Source organism: Coregonus lavaretus (genome assembly GCF_964263955.1).
Source record: "Coregonus lavaretus genome assembly, chromosome: 10".
Classification (NCBI taxonomy): Eukaryota; Metazoa; Chordata; class Actinopteri; order Salmoniformes; family Salmonidae; genus Coregonus; species Coregonus lavaretus.
The window spans coordinates 29,534,249-29,560,146 of record NC_139997.1 but is presented as its reverse complement, the minus strand read 5'-3'; the positions used below and the strand labels follow the sequence as shown (position 1 = coordinate 29,560,146).

General features: G+C 42.5%; 2 protein-coding genes across 2 annotated transcripts; both read left to right on the top strand.

The window, feature by feature from the left end:
- Positions 1-9,034: 9,034 nt before the first annotated feature.
- On the top strand, positions 9,035-16,799 carry LOC311136288 (protein FAM114A2-like; the record flags this gene model as incomplete). The annotated part of the gene is made up of 10 exons (XM_084170419.1): positions 9,035-9,200; positions 9,595-9,806; positions 9,910-10,068; positions 10,330-10,453; positions 10,692-10,777; positions 11,063-11,158; positions 11,278-11,417; positions 13,191-13,263; positions 16,480-16,533; positions 16,683-16,799. 10 exons carry the CDS (start codon positions 9,035-9,037, stop codon positions 16,797-16,799), a joined length of 1,227 nt encoding a protein of 408 aa, XP_084026545.1.
- A 5,129-nt stretch (positions 16,800-21,928) lies between these two features.
- Positions 21,929-25,517, top strand: LOC311136108 (CCR4-NOT transcription complex subunit 8). Its single transcript, XM_084170190.1, has 7 exons — positions 21,929-22,027; positions 22,763-22,949; positions 23,080-23,273; positions 23,474-23,635; positions 23,772-23,916; positions 24,244-24,354; positions 24,621-25,517. The coding sequence occupies exons 2-7, from the start codon at positions 22,833-22,835 to the stop codon at positions 24,747-24,749; spliced, it is 858 nt and encodes a 285-aa protein (XP_084026316.1). The 5' UTR covers positions 21,929-22,027; positions 22,763-22,832; the 3' UTR covers positions 24,750-25,517.
- The last annotated feature ends 381 nt before the right edge of the window (positions 25,518-25,898 follow it).

Genomic DNA, 25,898 nt, shown 5'->3' with positions numbered 1-25,898 from the left:
CTGAAATATCACATTTATATAAGTATTCAGATCCTTTACTCAGTATATTGTTGAAGCACCTTTGGCAGCGATTACAGCCTCGAGTCTTCTTGGCTATGACATTACAAGCTTGGCACACCTGTATTTGGGGAGTTTCTACCATTCTTCTCTGCAGATCCTCTCAAGAGCTGTAAGGTTGGATGGGGAACGTCGCTGCACAGCTATTTTCAGGTCTCCCCAGAGACGTTCGATTGGGTTCAAGTCCGGCTCTGGCTGGGCCACTCAAGGACATTCAGAGGCTCGTCCCGAAGCCACTCCTACGTTGTCTTTGCTGTGTGCTTAGGGTCGTTGTCCTGTTGAATGGTGAACCTTAGCCCCAGTCTGAGGTCCTAAGCGCTCTGGAGCAGGTTTTCATCAAGGATCTCTCTATAGTTTGCTCCGTTCATATTTACCTCGATGCTGACTAGTCTCCCAGTTCCTGCCGCTGAAAAACATCCCAACAACATGATGCTGCCTCCACCAAGCTTCACCGTAAGGATGGTGCCAGGTTTTCTCCAGATGTGACGCTTGGCATTCAAGCCAAAGAGTTCAATCTTGGTTTCATCAGACCAGAGAATCTTGTTTCTCATGGTCTGAGAGTCCTTTAGGTGCCTTTTGGCAAACTCCAAGCGGGCTGTCATGTGCCTTTTACTGAGGAGTGGCTTCCGTCTGGCCACTACCATAAAAGCCTGATTGGTGGAGAGCTGCAGAGATGGTTGTCCTTCTGGAAGGTTCTCCTATCTCCACAGAGGAACTCTGGAGCTCTGTGAGAGTGACCATCGGGTTCATTGTCACCTCCCTGACCAAGGCCCTTCTCCCCGATTGCTCAGTTTGGCCAGGTGGCCAGCTCTAGGAAGAGTCTTGGTGGTTCCAAACTTCTTCCATTTAAGAATGATGGAGGCCACTCTGTTCTTGGGGACCTTCAATGCGGGATAAATTTTTTGGTACCCTTCCCCAGATCTTAGCTTCGACACAATTATGTCTCGGAGCTCTACGGACAATTCCTTTGACCTCATGACTTGGTTTTTCCTCTGACATGGACTGTCAACTGTGGGACCTTATATAGACCATCTGCACCTGCTTCCTGACTCCCTGCGTCTTCATTACAAAACCATTGGCATCTGTAGTATTGCTGCCCCACAAGCTGTTATACGCATTGAAATCTCCACACCATATCTCCTTATCACCTGAACTGGATTTCGCAACTATGTCAAATTCAGATACAGAGATGGGTTTACAAGGATTATAGTAATTAAACAACGTGATATTACCCCCTTCTCTACAAATCTCCACTGCCACACATTCATGTTCTTTGAAACCATTAATCGCTCTATGTGCTACACCTTCTTTGATAAATGTAGCACACCCACCACCCGAACCCTCTATTCTATCACTTCTCACAGAAATAAACACAGGTATAATATAATCCAATTGAGGTTTAAGCCATGTTTCTTGTATACACATCACGTCTGGTAAAACATCTAAATCATGTATAAACTTCTTAAATTCTTGTCCATTGGCTATCAAACTCCTAGCGTTCCATTGAACAACAAGGAACACCATAATACTATTTATTATCATAATCATCATTTGAATTTTGGTTCAGCATCCGATGTATCATTTCTACTGTTACTTCAGAAATCCCCCAAATCTATTTGACTGCCTTCACTACTTATTTTATTTGTGCAGTCCTGCTCTTATGTGGAGCAGTCATATTGATTGCCCAACACATGAAGTCCAAGAAGTCTACACGATCTACTACCATGGTTTCCGCCGTAATCGAGCATTTATGCTCGCATACCACATTAACAATCGGCTGAGGTTCCACTGGCGCCCTCGGAGTGGCCACTATCTGCCGATATGTTGTATCTGGAGTATTTTGAACACTAGGTTTGTTATTCACTTTCCGAACAGCCTCAGCATAGGATACATTGTTTGTAATTTTGTACCTCTGCGCTTCCATGGCTTTCTGTTGTACTTCACATCCTCCATATGGTGCACTACGTTCTCCGTCACAGTTACATTTAACTTTAGCATCAGGCCCACATTTCCCATACAGTGATCCCCACCACACTTTGCACATCTCATTTTACGCTTGCACACATTAGCAACATGCCCCATCCGTTGGCACTTAAAGCACCCAAGTGGAGGAGGCACATACTGTACTCTCTAACCGGATAACTGAGTGATCCCAGCTGCACCCTATTAGGCAGGTTCCCCTCAAAGTGTAACAGTACAGTTGTAGTGTAACAGTACAGAATAATAGTGTAACAGTTGTAGTGTAACAGTACAGAATAATAGTGTAACAGTTGTAGTGTAACAGTACAGAATAATAGTGTAACAGTTGTAGTGTAACAGTACAGAATAATAGTGTAACAGTTGTAGTGTAACAGTACAGAATAATAGTGTAACAGTTGTAGTGTCCACTCCACTGCCACTCTTTTTGCTTTTAATGCTTTTCGTGTCAATTACTTTTCCTCCTTTCAGGGAAGCCTTAACGTCTTCCATGGTAATTTCCAATGGCTTCCCAGCAATTACTCTTCTCATTTTAGACATTTCACCCTCTCTCCCTCCCCTCCCGTAGGACCATGCCTCAGGACTACCTGGCCTGATGACTCCTTGCTGTCCCCAGTCCACCTAGTCGTGCTGCTGCTCCAGTTTCAACTCCTCTGCCTGCGGCTATAGATCCCTGACCTGTTCACCGGACGTGCTACCTTGTCCCAGACCTGCTGTTTTCAACTCTCTCTCTCCACCGCACCTGCTATTTCAACCTCTAAATGCCCGGCTATGAAAAGCCAAGTGACATTTACTCCTGATGTACTGACCTGTTGCAACCTCTGTGATTATTATTTGACCCTGCTGGTCATCTATGAACGTTTGAACATCTTGGAGTAAGATCTGGCCTTAATGGCCATGTACTGTTATAATCTCCACCCGGCACAGCCAGAAGGGGACTGGCCACCCCTCAGAGCCTTGTTCCTCTCTAGGTTTCTGCCTTTCTAGGGAGTTTTTCCTAGCCACCATGCTTCTACATTGCTTGCTGTTTAGGGTTTTAGGCTGGCTTTCTGCATAGCACTTTGTGACATCTGCTGATGTAAAAAGGGCTTTATAAATAAATGTGATTGATTGATTGATTTCATCCGATCCCCATTTAGTGAGTTCAATTTCAAAACTTTCTCCTGCTGAATTTTACTATTTGCAAATGTCAAGACCTTCCCTTAACCCAGCGGTTTGGCATCCTTAATCACCCCATTCCCCATTCTCTTCCCTAATTGCTTTTGTCAAATGCAACGGATGGAAGTACTTACTTGCTGGTTCAGGGAACACTACCATAACGGTATAACTTTCTACTCCAACCTCTTTGTCGAGAGTGGTCCTGCGCTTCACAGGTCTACTCTCAACACTACTCATTGTTTCCCCAGCAGTATTCATCCCTCCATCACCCTCATTGCGATTTCTCTTACTCCTGTTCCTCCTATTTACAACAAGTGTAACTAGCTGATCATCACTGGTTTTATCATCATTATCAATTGCCCTAATGCTACCATCTGAAGTATCCGCCATGCCGACCCCAGTCACAGTGCAGTTGTGCCAAATCCGCCAAAAACAAACAAACAGAGATACAGCTTGTTAACGACCGTCGTTCGAAAGACCACAAACAAAACCACCTCCTCTGGGTTGTCTCTTTTTATGTGAATTAATTATCTATAGCAGTGATGGGAAGTTCAGCTCTTTTTGCTGACTCAGATCTTTTCGAGTCATGCAGTCAAAAGAAGGAATTGTTTGACTCATTTCGTTCATTTCAGTCAGTAATGCCCAGAGCACGCAGGACCTCCTACCCGTGAACGATGAACTGAAAACTTGAAAGAGTCATGATTCTACAAGCCTCTTGTTCACATGTCCTTCACCATAGGGGCTTATTGGAACTGTCATTTGTGACTGAGACTTGTAAAAGTGTGCTTTAAACCATGTACATTTGTCTTCATACATTTGAAATTAGGTCTAGTTGTGGCTGCAACCAGACTAGATCTTGAACGACTCTTGGCAGAATGCATTGCTTGACTGCCTTGAGAGTAATACACACAATATCTTTCCCAAACTGCAGCCTCCCTCCCCAAACGATTGGCTCTCGAGTTTGAGTTTGTTGAGCAGAGGCTGTGTATGTTTTGGTTGTACAAAGCTGTATCCATCATAACATTCAATAATCAATTAATTGCGTTCATACTTGCACCATATGCGATCAATTAGGCCTATCAGTTCTAAACATGTATTTTCTTGTCTGCAGCATGATACATTTTCCCACGCGCACATAATAGACAGTTGGTCGGAGTACTGTCTCTGGAGCCGCTGAGCCAGAGGAATGCATATATTCCACACCCTCCATGCCGAGTCTCCGACCATATTTTCAGATCAAGCATAAAAGGCGCTGCATGGTCATTCCGCCGTCTGCATTAGCCGTGCAGCATTTATGGTGATATGGCCTCTGCAGAAGTCAAGGCAGTCATACTTCTTGCGTTTCGCCGAGCAGCGCAGAGTTGTTGTGAAGGAAGTTGTCAAGGAAGTGAGTTTGTGTTTATACAGGACCATGCAGAGGCCATATCGAGCTCCGTACCGCATCACTGTGTGCCTTCCAAATTTTGTAACAATGCGGAGGGCTCCGTATAGTTCCGCATTGACATGATTGGTTAACTGTAGGTGGGGGCGGGAGGTCCTGTATAAACACGAACTCACTTCTTTGACAACTTCCTTCACAACAGCTCTGCACCTGCTCCGTGAATCGCAAGAAGTATGAATGCCCTGACTTCTGCAGAGGCCATATCACCTTAAATGCTGCACAGCCAATACAGACATTGGATTGATCATGCAGCGCCTTTTATGCTTGATCTGAAAATATGGTCGGAGACTCGGCATGGAGGGTGTGGAATATATGCATTCCTCTGGCTCAGCGGCTCCAGAGACAGTACTCCGACCAACTGTCTATTATGTGCGCGTGGGAAAATGTATCATGCTGCAGACAAGAAAATACATGTTTAGAACTGATAGGCCTAATTGATCGCATATGGTGCAAGTATTAACGCAATTTCTGTTGGGCAGAGGGAGAAGGCGCTCAGAGTTAAACAAATGAGGGAAATAATTGTGAATTGTTTTGCTCTTAAGAAAAGGGCGCCATTGAGAGGAGTGATTACTGGAGTAGCAGTGAATGTAAAAGTTGACCAACTGAAGGAGATGATTCCCGGTGTGTGTGTGATGCTCGTTGTTTGGTGCGACGTAAACAGGGTGGCGAGAGTGGGGAAACAAGAGTCATTGTCTGTTCTTTTGAGTTTTGAAGTTGAGTCTTTGCCTGAGAAAGTGAGGTTAGGATATACAGTGGGGAAAAAAAGTATTTAGTCAGCCACCAATTGTGCAGGTTCTCCCACTTAAAAAGATGAGAGAGGCCTGTAATTTTCATCATAGGTACACGTCAACTATGACAGACAAAATGAGGGGAAAAAATCCAGAAAATCACATTGTAGGATTTTTAATGAATTTATTAGCAAATTATGATGGAAAATAAGTATTTGGTCAATAACAAAAGTTTCTCAATACTTTGTTATATACCCTTTGTTGGCAATGACACAGGTCAAACATTTTCTGTAAGTCTTCACAAGGTTTTCACACACTGTTGCTGGTATTTTGGCCCATTCCTCCATGCAGATCTCCTCTAGAGCAGTGATGTTTTGGGGCTGTCGCTGGGCAACACAGACTTTCAACTCCCTCCAAAGATTTCCTACGGGGTTGAGATCTGGAGACTGGCTAGGCCACTCCAGGACCTTGAAATGCTTCTTACGAAGCCACTCCTTCGTTGCCCGGGCGGTGTGTTTGGGATCATTGTCATGCTGAAAGACCCAGCCACGTTTCATCTTCAATGCCCTTGCTGATGGAAGGAGGCTTTCACTAAAAATCTCACAATACATGGCCCCATTCATTCTTTCCTTTACACAGATCAGTCGTCCTGGTCCCTTTGCAGAAAAACAGCCCCAAAGCATGATGTTTCCACCCTAGCATGCTTCACAGTAGGTATGGTGTTCTTTGGATGCAACTCAGTATTCTTTGTCCTCCAAACACGACGAGTTGAGTTTTTACCAAAAAGTTATATTTTGGTTTCATCTGACCATATGACATTCTCCCAATCCTCTTCTGGATCATCCAAATGCACTTTAGCAAACTTCAGACGGGCCTGGACATGTACTGACTTAAGCAGGGGGACACGTCTGGCACTGCAGGAATTGAGTCCCTGGCGGCGTAGTGTGTTACTGATGGTAGGCTTTGTTACTTTGGTCCCAGCTCTCTGCAGGTCATTCACTAGGTCCCCCCGTGTGGTTCTGGGATTTTTGCTCACCGTTCTTGTGATCATTTTGACCCCACGGGGTGAGATCTTGCGTGGAGCCCCAGATCGAGGGAGATTATCAGTGGTCTTGTATGTCTTCCATTTCCTAATAATTGCTCCCACAGTTGATTTCTTCAAACCAAGCTACTTACTTATTGCAGATTCAGTCTTCCCAGCCTGGTGCAGGTCTACAATTTTGTTTCTGGTGTCCTTTGACAGCTCTTTGGTCTTGGCCATAGTGGAGTTTGGAGTGTGACTGTTTGAGGTTGTGGACAGTTGTCTTTTATACTGATAACAAGTTCAAACAGGTGCCAATAATACAGGTAACGAGTGGAGGATAGAGGAGCCTCTTAAAGAAGAAGTTACAGGTCTGTGAGAGCCAGAAATCTTGCTTGTTTGTAGGTGACCAAATACTTATTTTCCACCATAATTTGCAAATAAATTCATAAAAAATCCTACAATGTGATTTTCTGGAAAAAGAATTCTCAATTTGTCTGTCATAGTTGACGTGTACCTATGATGAAAATTACAGACCTCTCTCATCTTTTTAAGTGGGAGAACTTGCACAATTGGTGGCTGACTAAATACTTTTTTTCCCCACTGTATAAGTTATCCAGTGCGAGCATATGTGGCAGCAGTGTGTAGGAGGGATATTCCAAGGTGTGAGAAGTGTGCAGAAGGGCATGAGACAAAGGAGGGTGAAGCATTACATTTTACATTTATGTCATTTAGCAGACGCTCTTATCCAGAGCAACTTACAAATTGCGGGGGGGGGGGGGGGGGTAGAAGGATTACTTTATCCTATCCCAGGTATTCCTTAAAGAGGTGGGGTTTCAAGTGTCTCCGGAAGGTGGTGAGTGACTCCGCTGTCCTAGCGTCGTGAGGGAGCTTGTTCCACCATTGGGGTGCCAGAGCAGCGAACAGTTTTGACTGGGCTGAGCGGGAACTGTGCTTCCGCAGAGGTAGGGGGGCCAGCAGGCCAGATGTGGATGAACGCAATGCCCTCGTTTTGGTGTAGGGACTGATCAGAGCCTGAAGGTACGGAGGTGCCGTTCCCCTCACAGCTCCGTAGGCAAGCACCATGGTCTTGTAGCAGATGCGAGCTTCAACTGGAAGCCAGTGGAGTGTGCGGAGGAGCGGGGTGACGTGAGAGAACTTGGGAAGGTTGAACACCAGACGGGCTGCGGCATTCTGGATGAGTTGTAGGGGTTTAATGGCACAGGCAGGGAGCCCAGCCAACAGCGAGTTGCAGTAATCCAGACGGGAGATGACAAGTGCCTGGATTATGACCTGTGCCACTTCCTGTGTAAGGCAGGGTCGTACTCTCCGAATGTTGTAGAGCATGAACCTACAGGATCGGGTCACCGCCTTGATGTTAGCGGAGAACGACAGGGTGTTGTCCAGGGTCACGCCAAGGCTCTTCGCACTCTGGGAGGAGGACACAACGGAGTTGTCAACCGTGATGGCGAGATCATGGAACGGGCAGTCCTTCCCCGGGAGGAAGAGCAGCTCCGTCTTGCCGAGGTTCAGCTTGAGGTGGTGATCCGTCATCCACACAAGCAGTGGGGAAAGTGGTGGTGTGTGCTAATTGTAGGGGTGGCCATGGGGCTGGGGATCAGACATGTCCAGTGCGAGAGAAGCAGGTTGAGGTATCCAGGGTAAGAGTAGAGAAGAAGTTGTCATATGCGGAGGCAGTGAAGAAAGTAGAGGAAGATGGGTCAAGGGGGAGGGATCCTGAGAGAAATGGTGTGAGTAGTAGAGATGTACCAGTACAGAGGGGTAAACCAAAAAGTGATATATGGTTCAGCAAGATTGGATTTTTAGCGTTTATAGCAATGGTTATTAATTGTACTGCAGGGATGGAACGCAAATCAAAGAAAATTGAGGTGGTGGTGGCAGCTGCAGAGAGATACTTGGGTGTGTGAGACTTGACAGCAGAAGAGTTACAGGGAGTGTTAAGTGGTGATGTCCCATCAATTCAGGTTGAGGGCATGAGGTAGGAGTGAGTGTATTTAAACAGTGGAGAAGGGTGGGGTTAATTATTAGTTGTAGTGTTAGATGGTAGGATATTTCTTTGCTTTGGTTTATTTGATTTTTCAAGGAAAGATAAGGGAGTTTAACTCCAGTCTAGTAGGTGGCAGTAATGCAACAAATTGGATGCCAACTGCCGTTAAACCTCATTGAAGAAGAAGCAGTGGCTAATTTGAGGTTTTGTAACCTGACCTTGTAAAATAATGAAGAAAATCAAGAATATTATATGAAATATGGGATAAAATGGGTTTGTAATGTCAATAAATGGCAGTCTTTATCAAAACCATGTAGCTTATTTCTTAGACATTTGTCTATCACCTAGAATACTTGGGAGCAATGACTTTAGCCTAGCTAGCAAGCTAACAGCTAGCTAAGGTAAAGTGTGATGTCTAGCCATTGATGTGCTGTCACTGGTGTTTTTTGGACCCAGTAATGTTGCCTACCTTGCCTTCTTACGTTTGGCACAGACAACTGTGGACTTCTTCTAATGTAAGTCCCACTTGTTTTGACTTATCGATTGGATAGAAATGATTTGTAAAACGGTTTATGGATTCCATGAAACATTGCACAATACATTCTTATTTTCTTTTCACCCAATAACAACAGGTATGTGTTAAGATGTCAGACAGCGACGCCCCCGGTGACCCTGCTGGGCGTTCAGAGGTCGCAGAGACGGAGGCCCCACCACTGCAGCCCTACACTGTGACGCCACCAGACAGTGCTCCACAGACACCACCTGGCGACTGCACCATATATAACTCCACTGATGTACCCCCAACCAGACTTGAAACCCATTGAAAACCTGTGGTTTGATTTGAAGAATGTAGTCCATGAGCTCAGACGAAAGATATCAAGGATCTGGAAAAATTCTGTATGGAGGAATGGTCTAAGATCCATCCCAATGTGTTCTCCAACTCATGAAACATTTTAGAAAAAGACTCAGTGCCGTTATCCTCGCAAGGTGAGGTATTGAAAGGTATTGAAAAAGGGTGTCAAGTTTGACCCCTACCTTTTTGAGAAATGTTTTTATTACTTCTTGAGCAATTGTATTAGTATAAAATAATATAATTTCTCAAAAATAATGTGCATACAATATAGCTCAGTATTTGAATTATTTACTTTATACAGACATTTTTGGTCATCTTTATAAAGGGTGACCCACTGCATATTACTTCTAGGTGAACCCAGTAATGAGACTGATAAAGGGGAAGGAGATGGAGCATCGGCCATGGGAAGCGCCATGGGAATGTTCTCATCCCTCAACAGTGTTGTTCAAAGCCCTGATGCCTTGGAGTTCATAGGCAAGAAGACCATGGATGTCATAGCAGCGGGAGATCCAGGGTACAAGAAAACAAAGGGTCTGATGAACAGGACTAACACTCTTTCTCTGGTGAATATTGTTGAATGGATGTTCGAGAAGCCTCCTCCAGTGTTGGGCTTACACTTTATTGGTGTTGGAAAGATTGAATTCAAGGTTTTTGTTTTGGCTGAAGGTCTTACGGGAGGCCAAGGAGAGAGAGGAGCAGCAAACAGCCAAGGAGATGTTCTCCGACATGGAAAAGAAGGCCCATTACGGAATGCTGTTCGATGAATTCCAGGGCCTATCCCACCTGGAAGCTCTGGAGATTCTCTCCAGGGAGAGTGAGTCAAAGGTAATACCGAGCAAGTACACATTTTACTTTGTACAAAGAAACAAGTAAACAGCCTCTCAAAACATTATTGATTGTACACAGTGCACAGCCTTCCCTTGAAATCAATACAACTTTTTGCTAGCAATACTTTGCACACTTGTAAAGGGATCACCTACAACCATTGCAACCTCTTGAGATATAAAAATGGCACTTTAAAATCCTCCTGGCTCCTTTTTGTAGATCCAATCTATGACTGAATCAGTTGTCTGTTGTGTGGTGTAGGTGAAATCTGTTCTGACCGCTCTGTCTGGAGAGGAGCTGGACCAACTTAAAGAGGACCTGGAGCTCATAAAGGAACCTTTCTCTCTGGTGGAGTTTGACGATGAGGAGGTGAACGAAAAGAAAGGTAGCCTACCGTCACAGAACTGTCACGTAAAGTCTACTATCACAATGTTACATTTACAGTCTTTTAGTACTCACAACAGAAACAAAATACTTTTGGTGTATGCTTTTTTTCTGTGGGTGATAAGCCAACTGGAAAACATCCAAATTGTTATCTTGTTTTAGGGAAAGATGGCAGTATGTTTCTGTGATAATACAATGAACAAAAGCAATACATTTTGTTTATTCATATTTATTTTCAGATGAAGATGGCGCTGAGTTTCTGAGGGAATTAACAGAGGCCCTGGATGGACTACACATATTCACAACAGCTGACAAACTTGGCAAGGTTGGCACAATACATTTCTCTCTTGATTTAATTTAAAGCCAGTGATCTTTCTGTCTCATGCTTGTGGTCCAATATTATAGCAGTGTTTGATGCCATCTTCTGAAGAGTTTTGGTAGAACTGAGCTTTAAAAGGACTGAGTTCACTACTCGTCTTTGCTTTTTCTAAGTATTTGTGCCTGCAGCAATTTCTATATTCTGCATTCATTGCAATTCAGGCAGCACCTCTTCTCCAGTTGGTAGATCACTAATCTCTAACCTATTTTCTCTCTGCAAACCCCTTATCAGGTAAGTAAGAATGCATGTGACCAGATTGCCCAAATGACCAAACTCATAAAGGAAGAAGGGAATGAAGAGGAATTGTCAAAAACCAATACTGTTGAGGTATGAAAAAATAATACAAAATGTGTGTATCAAGGTCATTATCTGACTGTGACTATTGGAATGGAGCTTTACTCCTTTCTGTTTTAACTACTGATGTGAGTGTTGTTGATTCCTCTAAGGATGTCCACTCGTCGGCCATCAGAAGCTTGGCTGTGCTCACAGCCAGATCAATAGAGCAGTTCCACAAAGTGGCCGAGATGATCCTGTTCTGTACCAGCCAGGAGGTCACTACTCTGGAGCAGGCCAAAATCCTCTCGCAGTAAGTTCCTACACACCATCAGCCATCTACAGAGTATTATATTACTAGTCATAGATACAGTGCCTTCAGAAAGTATTCACACCCCTTGACTTTTTCCACATTTTGTTGTGTTACAGCCAGAATTTAAAATAGATTAAATTGAGATGTTGTGTCACTGGCCTACACACAATACCCCATGATGTCAAGGTGGAATTATGTTTTTAGAAATGTTTACAAATTAATTAAAAATTAACATCTGAAATGTCTTGTGTCAATAAGTATTCAACCCCTTATTTATGGAAAGCCTAAATAAGTTCAGGAGTAAAAATGTGCTTAACCGGTCACATAATAAGTTGCATGGACTCACTCGGTGTGCAATAATAGTGTTTAACATTATTTTTAAATGACTACCTTATCTCTACCCCACACATACAATTATCTGTAAGGTCCCGCAGTTGAGCAGTGAATTTCAAACAAAGATTCAACCACAAAGACCAGAGCGATTTTCCATTGCCTCGCAAAGGGCACCGATTGGTAGATGGGTAAAAATAAAACAAAGCAGACATTGAATATCCCTTTGAGCACGGTAAAGTTATTAATTACACTTTGGATGGTGTATCAATATACCCAGTCACTACAAAGATACAGGCATCCTTCCTAACTCAGTTGCCATATAGGAAGGAAACCGCTCAGGGATTTCACCATGAGGCCAATGGTGACATTAAAACAGTTACAGAATTGAATGTCTGTGATAGGAGAAACTGAGGATGGATCAACAACATTGAAGTTACTCCACAATACTAACCTTAATGACAGAGTGAAAAGAAGGAAGCCTGTACAGAATAAAAAATATTCCAAAACATGCATCCTGTTTGCAATAAGGCACTAGAGTAAAACTGCAAAAAAATATTTGCAAAGAAATTAACTTTATGTCCTGAATACAACGTCTTATGTTTGGGGCAAATCCAACGCAACACATCACTGAGTAGCACTCTTCATATTTTCAAGCATGGTGGTGGCTGCATCATGTTATGGGTATGCTTGTCATCAGCAAGGACTAAGGAGCTTTTTTTAGGATGAAAAGAAACAGAATAGAGCTATGCAACACATGCAAAATCCTAGAGGAAAACCTGGTTCAGTCTGCTTTCCAACACACTGGAAGACAAATTCACCTTTCAGCAGGACAATAACCTAAAACACAAGGCCAAATATACACTGGAGTTGCTTACCAAGACAACATTGAATGTTCCTGAGTGGCCTAGTTACAGTTTTGACTTCAATCTGCTTCAAAATCTATGGTAAGACATGAAAATGGCTGTCTAGCAATGATCAACAACCAACTTGACAGAATTGAATACTTATTAAAAAGAATGTGCAAATATTGTACAATCCATGTGTGCAAAGCTCTTAGACTTACCCAGATAGACTCACAGCTGTAATCGCTGCCAAAGGTGATTCTAACATGTATTGACTCAGGCGTGGGAACACTTATGTAAATGAGATGTTTCTGTTTTTCATTTTCAATACATTTGCACAATTTTCTAAACATGTTTTCACTTTGTCATTATGTGTGGAGATGGGTGAGAAAATAAATATTTAATCATTTTTGAATTCAGGCTGTAACACAACAAAATATGGAATAAGTCAAAGGGTATGAGTACTTTCTGAAGGCACTGTATAACTCTGGTTCACACCTCCCTGACCTTCAGACATAATGTGTATTTATACCCTCATTGTTATCATATCCTAGTATGTGATTGTGCTCTAACTCAACATTTTGTTCTCCCCTTACAGAATAACAATTATTTTGTGTAAAGAGATATCACTACTTTCCAAGAAGTTCACCTACTGTTTAACTACAATAGGGGTAAGATGGTGATTCTTTACGAACCTAAATCACAAAGTATATTTAGCCTGTCACTAAGCTTACACTCTTCGAACCTACATTCACAGAACTCAGCTTCAGATGTTAATATTGAATGTCTTGCATAACATAACTTTTCATCATGGAACTAATGTGTACTGCATCACTATGACAACTAATAAACTGTCTTTTGAGTTTCACAAAGTAATCAACCTTACAACCCAACCTTACAACCCCTAGTGCGGTCGCTGAGGAATTGCAGTGTGGTCCCCAAAACAAAAATAAATTAAGAGAACAGATTATTGTATGGGACAATATACAAAGTTTTTGGGAAAGATAAGTTGATAAGAGAGATGAAAATGTAATTAATTTAAAGTTATTTGTTGATTTAAAAATGTACCGATTTTTAAGGTTGTCATCAGATTTGGGGAGGGGTGTATGTGTGTCTTTCGGAGGGGTTGGGTAAAAAGTGGAAGTCAAATTTCAGCTGGACCTTGTGTGCAATTGACAAATAAAGTGATCTTTAAAAAAAAATATTGTGGTGGATCTTTGATGTTATGGGGCTATTTTGCTTCCACTGGTCTTAGGGCCCTTGTTAACATTTACATTTACATTTACGTCATTTAGCAGACGCTCTTATCCAGAGCGACTTACAGTTAGTGAATACAAGAATGCATCAAAACCCACAAAGAAATGGTTAATTGGTCACAAAATCAACATTTTGCAATGGCCATCTCATTCTCCGGACTTGAAACCCATTGGTTAATATATATACAGTGGGGAGAACAAGTATTTGATACACTGCCGATTTTGCAGGTTTTCCTACTTACAAAGCATGTAGAGGTCTGTAATTTTTATCATAGGTACACTTCAACTGTGAGAGACGGAATCTAAAACAAAAATCCAGAAAATCACATTGTATGATTTTTAAGTAATTAATTTGCATTTTATTGCATGACATAAGTATTTGATACATCAGAAAAGCAGAACTTAATATTTGGTACAGAAACCTTTGTTTGCAATTACAGAGATCATATGTTTCCTGTAGGTCTTGACCAGTTTTGCACACACTGCAGCAGGGATTTTGGCCCACTCCTCCATACAGACCTTCTCCAGATCCTTCAGGTTTTGGGGCTGTCGCTGGGCAATACGGACTTTCAGCTCCCTCCAAAGATTTTCTATTGGGTTCAGGTCTGGAGACTGGCTAGGCCACTCCAGGACCTTGAGATGCTTCTTACGGAGCCACTCCTTAGTTGCCCTGGCTGTGTGTTTCGGGTCGTTGTCATGCTGGAAAACCCAGCCACGACCCATCTTCAATGCTCTTACTGAGGGAAGGAGGTTGTTGGCCAAGATCTCGCGATACATGGCCCCATCCATCCTCCCCTCAATACGGTGCAGTCATCCTGTCCCCTTTGCAGAAAAGCATCCCCAAAGAATGATGTTTCCACCTCCATGCTTCACGGTTGGGATGGTGTTCTTGGGGTTGTACTCATCCTTCTTCTTCCTCCAAACACGGCGAGTGGAGTTTAGACCAAAAAGCTATATATTTTTCTCATCAGACCACATGACCTTCTCCCATTCCTCCTCTGGATCATCCAGATGGTCATTGGCAAACTTCAGACGTGCCTGGACATGCGCTGGCTTGAGCAGGGGGACCTTGCGTGCGCTGCAGGATTTTAATCCATGACGGCGTAGTGTGTTACTAATGGTTTTCTTTGAGACTGTGGTCCCAGCTCTCTTCAGGTCATTGACCAGGTCCTGCCGTGTAGTTCTGGGCTGATCCCTCACCTTCCTCATGATCATTGATGCCCCACGAGGTGAGATCTTGCATGGAGCCCCAGACCGAGGGTGATTGACCGTCATCTTGAACTTCTTCCATTTTCTAATAATTGTGCCAACAGTTGTTGCCTTCTCACCAAGCTGCTTGCCTATTGTCCTGTAGCCCATCCCAGCCTTGTGCAGGTCTACAATTTTATCCCTGATGTCCTTACACAGCTCTCTGGTCTTGGCCATTGTGGAGAGGTTGGAGTCTGTTTGATTGAGTGTGTGGACAGGTGTCTTTTATACAGGTAACGAGTTCAAACAGGTGCAGTTAATACAGGTAATGAGTGGAGAACAGGAGGGCTTCTTAAAGAAAAACTAACAGGTCTGTGAGAGACAGAATTCTTACTGGTTGGTAGGTGATCAAATACTTATGTCATGCAATAAAATGCAAATTAATTACTTAAAAATCATACAATGTGATTTTCTGGATTTTTGTTTTAGATTCCGTCTCTCACAGTTGAAGTGTACCTATGATAAAAATTACAGACCTCTACATGCTTTGTAAGTAGGAAAATCGGCAGTGTATCAAATACTTGTTCTCCCCACTGTATATATATATTTTTTTAATATGCCATTTAGCAGACGCTTTTATCCAATGCGACTTACAGTCATGTGTGCATACATTTTTACGTATGGGTAGTCCCGGGGATCGAACCCACTACCCTGGTGTTACAAGTGCCATGCTCTACCAACTGAGCCACAGAGGACCAAACTCTAAATTGTAGAGGGCACTCCATAAGCGCAGACAAAAGATCTCAAGAATCTGGAAGAATTCTGTATGGAGGAATGGTCTAAGATCCCTCCCAATGTGTTCTCCAACTCATGAAACATTTTAGAAAAAGGCTCAGTGCCGTTATCCTCGCAAGGTGCAGTATTGAAAAAGGGTGTCAATTTTGACCCCTACCTTTTTCAGAAAAACGTGTTAAACAAAATCTCTTTGAGCAATTGTATTAGTATAAAATAATGTAAAGTAAGAGTACAGATTATTGTACATTTTTGGGATAGATAAGTTGATAAGAGAGATCAAATTTAATTAATTGAAGGTTACTTGTTGACGTAAAAATCTAAAATGTAGAGATTTTAAGGTTGTCATCAGATTTGGGGAGGGGTGTGGTTCCCAGAAATTATGGCAAAAAAAATTGCATCCCCGCTGAAAAAGTTTGAAAACCACTGCTTTAAAGAGCGTCAATCCATTAAATAATTAGTTGCAGGGTGGTCGATAACAAGTTGATGCAATCTTTCCATGCTGCAATGCTGACATTAATTATTCTAATGGGAATTCCTTTAGTTAATTAGACCCATAGAGAGTAGTGTAAATCCATCTTTAATAGGTGTATAAGATTCCTGGTTCACTGAATCCAGAGACTAATAAGAGCAAAACAGTTTGTTTTGCAGTCAAATGAAAAGGGAGATGTCCTCAATCCACTCATAACAGGAGTATTTTTGGAGGTTTGTACCTAATTAATTATTGTACATCGCTGCATATCACATCATCATTCTGTCTGAAACCTGAATTGTGTGTGTGTGTGTGTGTGTGATTTACAAATGTGGTGCATTGTTTAAGTATCTACAGTATGTATGCATCTCCTCTTCTTTAGGCTTCCAACAGTACATCGTACATCCAGGATGCCTTCCAGCTCCTCATGCCTCTATTGGAGTTGTCCCACATTCAAAGGAGTGCTGACCAGTGGCGGCTGGCCGATAGAGGGCGCTAGGGCGCCGCCCCCTTAAATAAAATTATTTTAAAAAATAAAATAAAAAATAAATAAATAAAATAATAATAATAATAAAAACATCAGTATGTCAATATTTGTGTGTTTGAAATATGGAATGCACACAGTAATATGTGTAAGATATGATAGAAAATCATATTCGCAACCTTTCCTCTGCCTGTCAAACGCCTCGTCAGCTCTGGGCGATACAGAAAGTGCCCCGAGGAGGCGGGTCTACGTAGCAGTTAAGCCAATTGCTAATTTAAGATATGAATGTATGACATAAAATGTAGCTAATCAGCGATTTTAATTCGAATCCAAGGAGGGCGATTATTTTATCGCCCCAAGCTCGCCCCTGATAAAATAAGGACCGGGCTCCAGTGGCGCCATTTTTACTAGACGACAATGGCGAGCGCAAACGTTACTCCTCCAAGACCCAACCCTAACTCGGTGAAATCTCTCCTCCAAGATCCGTTTGAGAGGAGAACTTTGTCAGAGAAAGTTCGGGTGAAAGAGCTGGGCCCAGATCAACCTGACCTCTCAATCAGACAGCAGGCTAGCGAGAAAGGGAAGCAGTATATGCGCGGCTTCTCCCGTAGCTGGTACACCAGGAAGGCTTGGCTAGCTGGGTGCACTGATGCTAATGCTTTATTTTGCTTTCCGTGCTTGCTTTTTAAAACGACGGGGTCAGATTCAGCATGGACAGGTACCGGAGTGAGGGATATGAAGCACCTGTCAGAGAAGGTAAAGAAACATGAGAACACCAGGGCACACATGGACAACTCTGTAAAGCTAGCTGTATTAGGAAGGGTGAACATTGCTACGCAGCTGGATGACGGCCACAGGATTGCGGTGAGGAAACACAATGAGGAGGTGGATAAAAACAGGCACATTCTATCCAAAATCATCGATTGTGTGAAGTTCTGTGGGGCTTTTGAGTTGGCCTTGCGTGGGCACGAGGAGACTGACTCCTCGGACAACCCCGGCATTTTCCGGGGCTTAGTGGATTTTGTTGCCTCCCTCGACAGTGTGCTGGAGGAGCACCTGAAGACAGCTACCGTTTTTAAGGGCACGTCAAAGACGATACAGAACGAGCTGTTGGACTGTATGCTGTCAGTGCTTAAGGATTACATCCTGGAGGAAGTAAAGAGTGCTGATTTTATCGCCATTCAAGCTGACGAGACGACTGACGTTTCCACCCACTGCCAGTTGGTGCTTGTGATACGCTACATCGATGCTAAAAGTAACGTCCAAGAGCGTTTTTTCGAGTTCATTTTGATCGAGAACGCAACCGCCGACACCATCGCTACAGCGCTGCTGGAGAGGCTCAGCACCATACTCTCACATGGACAAAAGGCCAAACTTATTGCCCAGGCTTACGACGGAGCAAGTGTGATGAGGGGAGCCACCGGCGGAGTGCAGCGTAAAATAGTGGATGTGTACGAAAATGCGCACTACGTCCACTGCTATGCACATCAGCTGAACCTCATCATGCAGCAGGCTACTTCACGCATCCCCAGGATCGGCACTTTCTTTTCCGACCTTGCAGGATTTTCTGCTTTCTTCTCCAGGTCTCCCAAGCGAACCACCGTGCTTGACGAAGTGGTTGCGCATAGACTCCCCAGAGCCTCTACAACACGGTGGAACTTCCACAGTCGCGCTGTAAACACTGTGTACGAGTACAGGGATGACCTCCTAACGTGTTTCCAGACCATCAGAGACTCTGGGAACTTTGATGCCCCGACTGTCAGAGAGGCGGGGGGCTTTGTGAGGATGCTCGAAGACGAGGCTTTCTGTTTTTTCCTGGCACTGTTCCACAAGATCATGCCAAATGTGGACATGCTTTTCAGCCAGCTGCAGAAGAGGAACATCGACCCTGTCTTCATTAAAGCACTTGTCCAGAGGTTCACAGACAGCATGCTAACAATCAGGTAAATAACTATATTTACTATTGGCTGATAAAGATGTTGTTAGAAAGATGAATAGTTCACTTACAACAGTTTAAAAGCCTAAATGTGTCTGGTCATCAAAGTGAGTGATTATCATAGAGCCGTCACAATTATATTTGTTTTAGTATTTTAAAAGGAAAGAGAAGACACAATCAGACGTTGATAATAATGCAGGAAAGTACTACACAGTTTGTAATAATTATTCAGGTGTCCACCAGGTCAATTTCTAGAAGAGGCCTAGTTGTTATTGAAGATTAACTTTATTGCTAAGTGCACAGCAGAACAAAATGATGTTGCATCCCTCTCACAAATGTAATAGAAAAAGGCTTTAAAACGTAATAACATCAGTTAATTATGTACATCACAGGTTAAAAGCAGTTACTAGACATAGTTTGTGTGTATATACACACTATCTGTCTGTCTGTCTGTCTGTCTATATATATATATATATATATATATATATATATATAAAAGTCACTGGTTGTGTGTTGAGGGGGAATTACAGTGAGTTAAGAAGTCTGATTGCAAGTTATCAAATTAAACTTTATTTTTTGGACCCAGGGCCTCAATTCCCTCTTTGTGTGGGGACAGCGCATCTGACGAGCAGCAACAGCCCATCAAGCGACGGAGGATGCTGGGACCAGGAGAACAACAGAGGTTGGCTATAGAGGTAAGTTGTGATGTAATTGTCAGTGTTTCCCCCTAGAACTATTTTCAGGCCTGGTAGTATGTAGCCAAAACCCTGAACAATCAGCACCTTGGTAATCATATACTTGAGTTGGACATAGGCATGTGTCAGTCAGGATCACTTGCATCAAAATAGCTTAATTGCAAATTAAAGCTGATGATGTATCTTTTACAGGTATGTGATACCATCCTGAGTCATGCCAAAGAGAGGTTCTCCTTCACCCAGCACCTCATCAGCGCAACACTATTGCACGGAGAGTTGTTCCCACAACACAGTGTGAAGTTCCCCGATACAGCGCTTGAAACAACCGTGGAGGCGTACCCCATGTTGAACAAGGCCAAGCTCAAAACCGAACTGTCCCTCATCTATGAGAACAGTGAGTTCAAGGCTTGTAGTGGTGCAGTGCCCCTGTACCAGTTCTTCATGGAGAACAACCTTCAGAGCACTTTCACAGAGACTGCCAGCCTCCTCAAGATCCTCATCACCACACCCATGACAACTGCTGAGTCAGAAAGGTGCTTCTCTACACTGAAAAGGATCAAGACCTTCCTGAGAAACAGCATGACACAGGATCGCCTGAACGCTCTGGCCATGCTCTCCATGGAGAAGAAACTTGTCAGGGACATTCCTGACTTTAATCAAAGGGTCATTGAGAGGTTTGCCACTCAGAAGGACAGACGGGCAAAATTCCTGTACAAATAAGATGACAGACACACACACACAGAGCAGCTCTGGCCGCATGTTTCTTTGTATATAGTTGACCTTAGCATAAAAAATCCAGTTATATATGGTACTCTAGAAAGTCTTAATAGTGTCTTTGCTAATATTACTGTATATATGTTGTTTGTATCAATTAATTGTTGCAGTTCTGGAGCACATTAACAATTAGTCACATTTAGTATGATCATAAAATACTGTATGCTATTCTTCCAGTCAAAGGTTTGAGTTCATCCACTTGATATCCATTTCTATATTATACATCCTTTTATACAGTGTAAGATTTCCTATAAACTTTATAATAATTTCATGTTATTGTCCACTTTCCACTCTGTTCTGACAGCATGCCTGTTGCGTTGCCTGTTTACTACCAATGGTGAAAAGTTCACTTTAAATGCAAATGAAAGGCTTGGGTTTGTGTAATATGTTTTTGTGTAAGAATGCCTCAACTTTTTAATATTGGCATTAAATAATTACTGAATGTTTCACTGAGCACTGCTGTCCTGCAGTTTGTGTTAAAATATATCGCGATGGTTACAGGTAAAAAAAAGTATGGCACAGCCCCACCGAGAATATTTTTCACCAGCCGCCACTGGTGCTGACTCTACCCAACAGTGACCGTATCCCTCTCTCTGCTGTTCCAACAAGGGACACTGACAGACAAAAGCATTGACATGTCATTGCGGTTTTAAAAACATTTACTTCCTCAGCTTTCATTCATATTTAGTTTGAAGCCTAACTAAAGTGTTACGCCTCAAGAAATGCACCTTTGATAGTGTTTACTCGTCGTGGGGTATTGTGTTGCTGTTGTTGTGTAGCACAGTAGATAAGACCAATGTACATTATATGAAGAGTCAAGAGCTGACATGTTTGAATGACACTGACGTCTGCATTTCTCACAATTACCATGATTCAATTCATTATTCATAACATCAGGACTTCAGGATAACCCCAAGTACTTAATATATTAATAATAATATGCCATTTAGCAGACGCTTTTATCCAAAGCGACTTACAGTCATGTGTGCATACATTTTTGTGTATGGGTGGTCCCGGGGATCGAACCCACTACCTTGGCGTTACAAGCGCCATGCTCTACCAATCAAGTATACAGGTGTCTGTATTACAGATGAATGTGAAATCGCTTTGCCATGCCTCCCTATTTATCTGCAGATGTAATTGTATGAACAGAATATAGGTAATTGAATGAATGAACAACTATTTTAATTGTTTTTTAATGTGAAAAGTGGTAACCTGTGTCTTGGAACTGTATCAGGTTTTCCTTGGACTTTTGGAGCTACATAACTGTCAGGTATTTTATGCTTTCTAAATCAAAATAATTTCTTAAACAAAAAATCTATTACAGCTTTCGATTGATTATTGTGGCATACCAAGGTCCAATTGAAGATTTGAATAAATGTGACACTTTGTAAAGCATTTAGTTTGTAAAAGCCTTTGCAAGCCAATGAACTCATGGATAATTGGGTCATTATTGTGCTGAAAACTTACTGTATATGGGGGTCATGACATGACAACAAACCACATTGGGAACTATAAAGTTCAAACTACAGATATGTAGCTAGCTATAACAATGTAATCTATTTTTCTGGGGGGGAAACGGCTGTATATGCTCCGCACTTCAGCAACTACAGTCAGGCTATTTGGGTACCAGCGTGCCACTGGTCAGAGCTTCAAGTGAGACGGAAGGTGCGCGCCGCGCCGCGCCGTGCCCCCCCCCCCCCCCCCCCAACACACACTGCGCCTGCGTATATGTTTTTATGACTTCCGATTGAGCAAGGAAGCCAACGTTATCCAGCAACGTTAGCTAGCAAGGACTAGCAGTAGCCGCATAAGAACAATATCATACGACGCATCAGGTAAACATTGTTCTTTGTGGTTTATACGTTTCATAGTAGCTAGCTAATACCATAGTATGTGAGTCTAGTAAATTACCAAAGTGAGTTGGCTAGCTATCCATTTTCCTGCCGTTTTCCAGCTAACCAACGCTAGCAAACTGTGAACGTTAGTTAGCTATTTCGCTAGCTAGCCTAAAATAGCTTGGCTAACTACTGTTGTATGTGTTATGGAAGATTGACGAGGTAGTTAACATTTATTTTAGCTAACCTCCAGTGTGGCTAGCTATCTACCATTAACATACTATAGTGTTCCCCCTGTAACTGAGTTAGCTAACGTTAGTTATTATTATTGTGGTAGCTAGCTGCTAACGTTACATTTAATTTGGATGCTAATGTTAGTTAGCTACCTAGCTTGCTGTACGTCATTTCATTGTTGCGAGCTAGCTAGTTAACGAAGTGTTTATACAAGAAACGTTCATAATTTGCAGAAAACCAACAGTGGAGTCGTTTATCCAGCTAAGCTCGCTTACTCTTGAACTACCAGCTAACTAGCATCCCTCATGTCGCAGTGATGGGATCCAGGCCAGCAGGTTTTGATTTAGGCGCCCAGCCATGAAGCTAGTTACATGTGTTTTATGCTGAATCCAGCTACTGCACACAGTTTTAACTATCTAGCTATCATTTTGCATTTAAAATGTAAATGTTGATTTGCTGAATGGCCTACATGACTTTAAACATATTCTTGTTCCCACAAAGTTTATTATTTCACCAGACTGCTCCCTGAAAGTGCTGCAGAAAGGGTTTTCAGTCCTTTCAACCTGCAAAAATGCCAGCCGCACTTGCAGATACCAGTCAGATTATCTGTGAGGTCTGGGCAAGCAATGTGGAGGAGGAAATGAGGAAAATCCGACAGATAATTCAAAGCTACAACTCGATTGCCATGGTAATCTATCTTCCTAAATATGCCTATAACTTTTTTTCATAGACGCTTAATAGATCTGGGAAGGTTTTGATATTTATTGCATTAAGATATTTTATTTCAGTCATTAATTATGTCCTCCTTGTTCCACCAGGACACAGAATTCCCCGGAGTAGTAGTTCGACCCATTGGCGAGTTTCGTAGCACAGTAGATTACCAGTACCAGCTCTTGAGGTGCAACGTGGACCTTCTGAAAATCATCCAACTGGGACTGTCGTTTATGAACGAGGACGGAGACTATCCCCCTGGAACGACAACATGGCAGTTCAATTTCAAATTTAATTTAACGTGGGTGTTATTCCTTGCATCCTTTTTACAATACAGCAAAGCCAGTGATGAAATTCAAAATATAGCATGCTTATGTTAATTTGGGAAGGATCTGTTGCCTCATTAGAATACTCGAGTAATAGTCTGTTTATAACATTGTTTAAGTGTTTGGTTTGCTCCATAATGGGGAAAAAAGAGATCTGATGTTCTTTTGTAAACAGAGAGGATATGTACTCCCAGGACTCAATAGACCTACTCCAGAACTCCGGCCTCCAATTCAAAAAGCACGAGGAAGAGGGGATCGACACTCTGTACTTTGCTGAGCTCCTGATGACATCTGGTTTAGTGCTGTGTGAAAATGTAAAGTGGCTCTCCTTTCACAGGTAGGGATGTGTGGAGAGATCACTGGGCCTAGGCCTTAGAGTTTTTCCTGGTGACCAGATTAAACTCCCAACAGTGCCTCAGTTGTCATTTGAGACATTTTGTAATGAATCTCCTTGCTGTGCTTCTCATTTGCAGTGGGTACGATTTTGGCTACCTGGTGAAGCTCTTAACAGACACTCGCCTACCTGAGGAGGAACATGAGTTCTTCCAGATCCTCAATCTCTTCTTTCCTGCAATCTATGATGTGAAATATCTGATGAAGAGCTGCAAGAACTTAAAGGTAACTTGCTTATTCATCATGTTACAGTATTAGCAAAGCCAATGAAAGCACTGTTGGCTGTCAAGCGTGTCCGACAGGGTTTGAACCTGAGTCTCATGCATGTCTCAACTTTGTTAACATGTTTAGCTTGATTAGCTAATGCAAGTCTTCGGATCTCGGGCAAGGTTACTCATCACACAAGTGTGGCTCACTGAATCACTTCAGTTACACAAGCAATGGTGACCAAAGAAATGTGACTGACAGGAAATGTCCTTTGACTTCCCCAAAGGCTGTTGAGGTAGAGCATATTGCTCCAGTTGGCTGACTGTCACCTGTGTGTTTGTTCAGGGAGGACTCCAGGAGGTGGCTGACCAGCTGGAATTGAAGAGGATTGGGAGACAGCACCAGGCCGGCTCCGATTCACTGCTCACAGGAATGGCCTTCTTTAGGATGAAAGAGGTACCTATTCTATTCCTAATGTCTCTTATCTTCCATAACAACTGATAGGTGAAAGGACTTGTGAGATTTTCAACATTGTGCTTACACCTGTTAAGTGTTTTCAAATCAGTGGTCAGGAAGGAAAATAACCTTTTTAAAGATGATTGTGACAGTCCCAGTCCAATATGTAGAACAAGCCTTGATGATGGGGATGTGCATTTTGGGAGAAACTGAGTTTGACAATGTTTCTGTTACATGAAACATCTGAAATAAGTTGTCTTTTGCAGCTTTTCTTTGAAGACAACATTGATGACGCAAAGTATTGTGGGCGATTGTATGGATTGGGCTCTGGGTCCACACAAAATCAGAACGGCATCTCAAGTTCTTCCCAAGAGGAAACTAACAACAAGCACTGACTGACCACAAGGCCATCAAGTGGAAGATTCACTTGTTTTATCCCATCCAGTAGATGTTTCTCTTCTCCCCTCACTCCCAGAAGAAAACATGAGGATTAATTTCTGTATCAAACTTCACCAGCTGCAAAAAGGGCATTGGTTACCACAGACTCTCCTCTTGAACCCATTTTGTTCTGTCATAGTTGATTTTACTGCGTATTGTCACCATTCAAATTCCCTATTGTACCACCATTGAGCCTTTCTAGCGCCCATCGCACAGGTCCAGTATTCGGAAACCTTTTATCTGTGTGTTACAGCATTGCAGTAACTACCCTTCTTTTAAAAGCATGGGACCCGTTCGTGTATTGTACTGCAAATGATAAGTGTAGCATTTAAGTGCTCGAGCAATTCCCTGCACTCCTGCTTTTCAAAATGATAAACTCTATTTAGACCCAACTGTAGCTCAAGCATCGGTAGGTATCGTTCCCAAACCATTGCATTGTTGGATACATGCTTGTAGGGATTGTACACTTTTTTAAATTATGCTGGACAGGTATGTAAAATTCACTGAAGCCAACCTGTTTTAGCATTTTTCCTTTGTGGAAGGAGACTTTTAGGTGGGTACCAGGCTGGTCTGAGTATGAACGTGTTACAGGGGCACCCTGCAGTTCAGTGTAACATTTGCTTTTAATTTGTTCGCTCAGTTTAAACAGATGTTTTTGGTTGCTATTGTTTTTACAACATACATTGTTTGAAACAGTTGTATATTAAAACATTTTCTATTTTCAATGTGCCATTTTTTTGTTTTTTTGTCATGTCTTGTTTAAGGCATTCCCAAAAATATGTATTTCATATACACTGCTCAAAAAAATAAAGGGAACACTTAAACAACACAATGTAACTCCAAGTCAATCACACTTCTGTGAAATCAAACTGTCCACTTAGGAAGCAACACTGATTGACAATAAATTTCACATGCTGTTGTGCAAATGGAATAGACAACAGGTGGAAATTATAGGCAATTAGCAAGACACCCCCAATAAAGAAGTGGTTCTGCAGGTGGTGACCACAGACCACTTCTCAGTTCCTATGTTTCCTGGCTGATGTTTTGGTCACTTTTGAATGCTGGCGGTGCTTTCACTCTAGTGGTAGCATGAGACGGAGTGTACA

Coding starts and splice junctions, on each gene's coding strand:
- LOC311136108 (XM_084170190.1), top strand. CDS start 22,833: ATGCCAGCCGCACTTGCAGATACCAGTCAGATTATCTGTGAGGTCTGG. Junction 23,274..23,473: donor AATTTCAAATTTAATTTAAC/GTGGGTGTTATT, acceptor TTTTGTAAACAG/AGAGGATATGTACTCCCAGG. Junction 24,355..24,620: donor CCTTCTTTAGGATGAAAGAG/GTACCTATTCTA, acceptor TGTCTTTTGCAG/CTTTTCTTTGAAGACAACAT.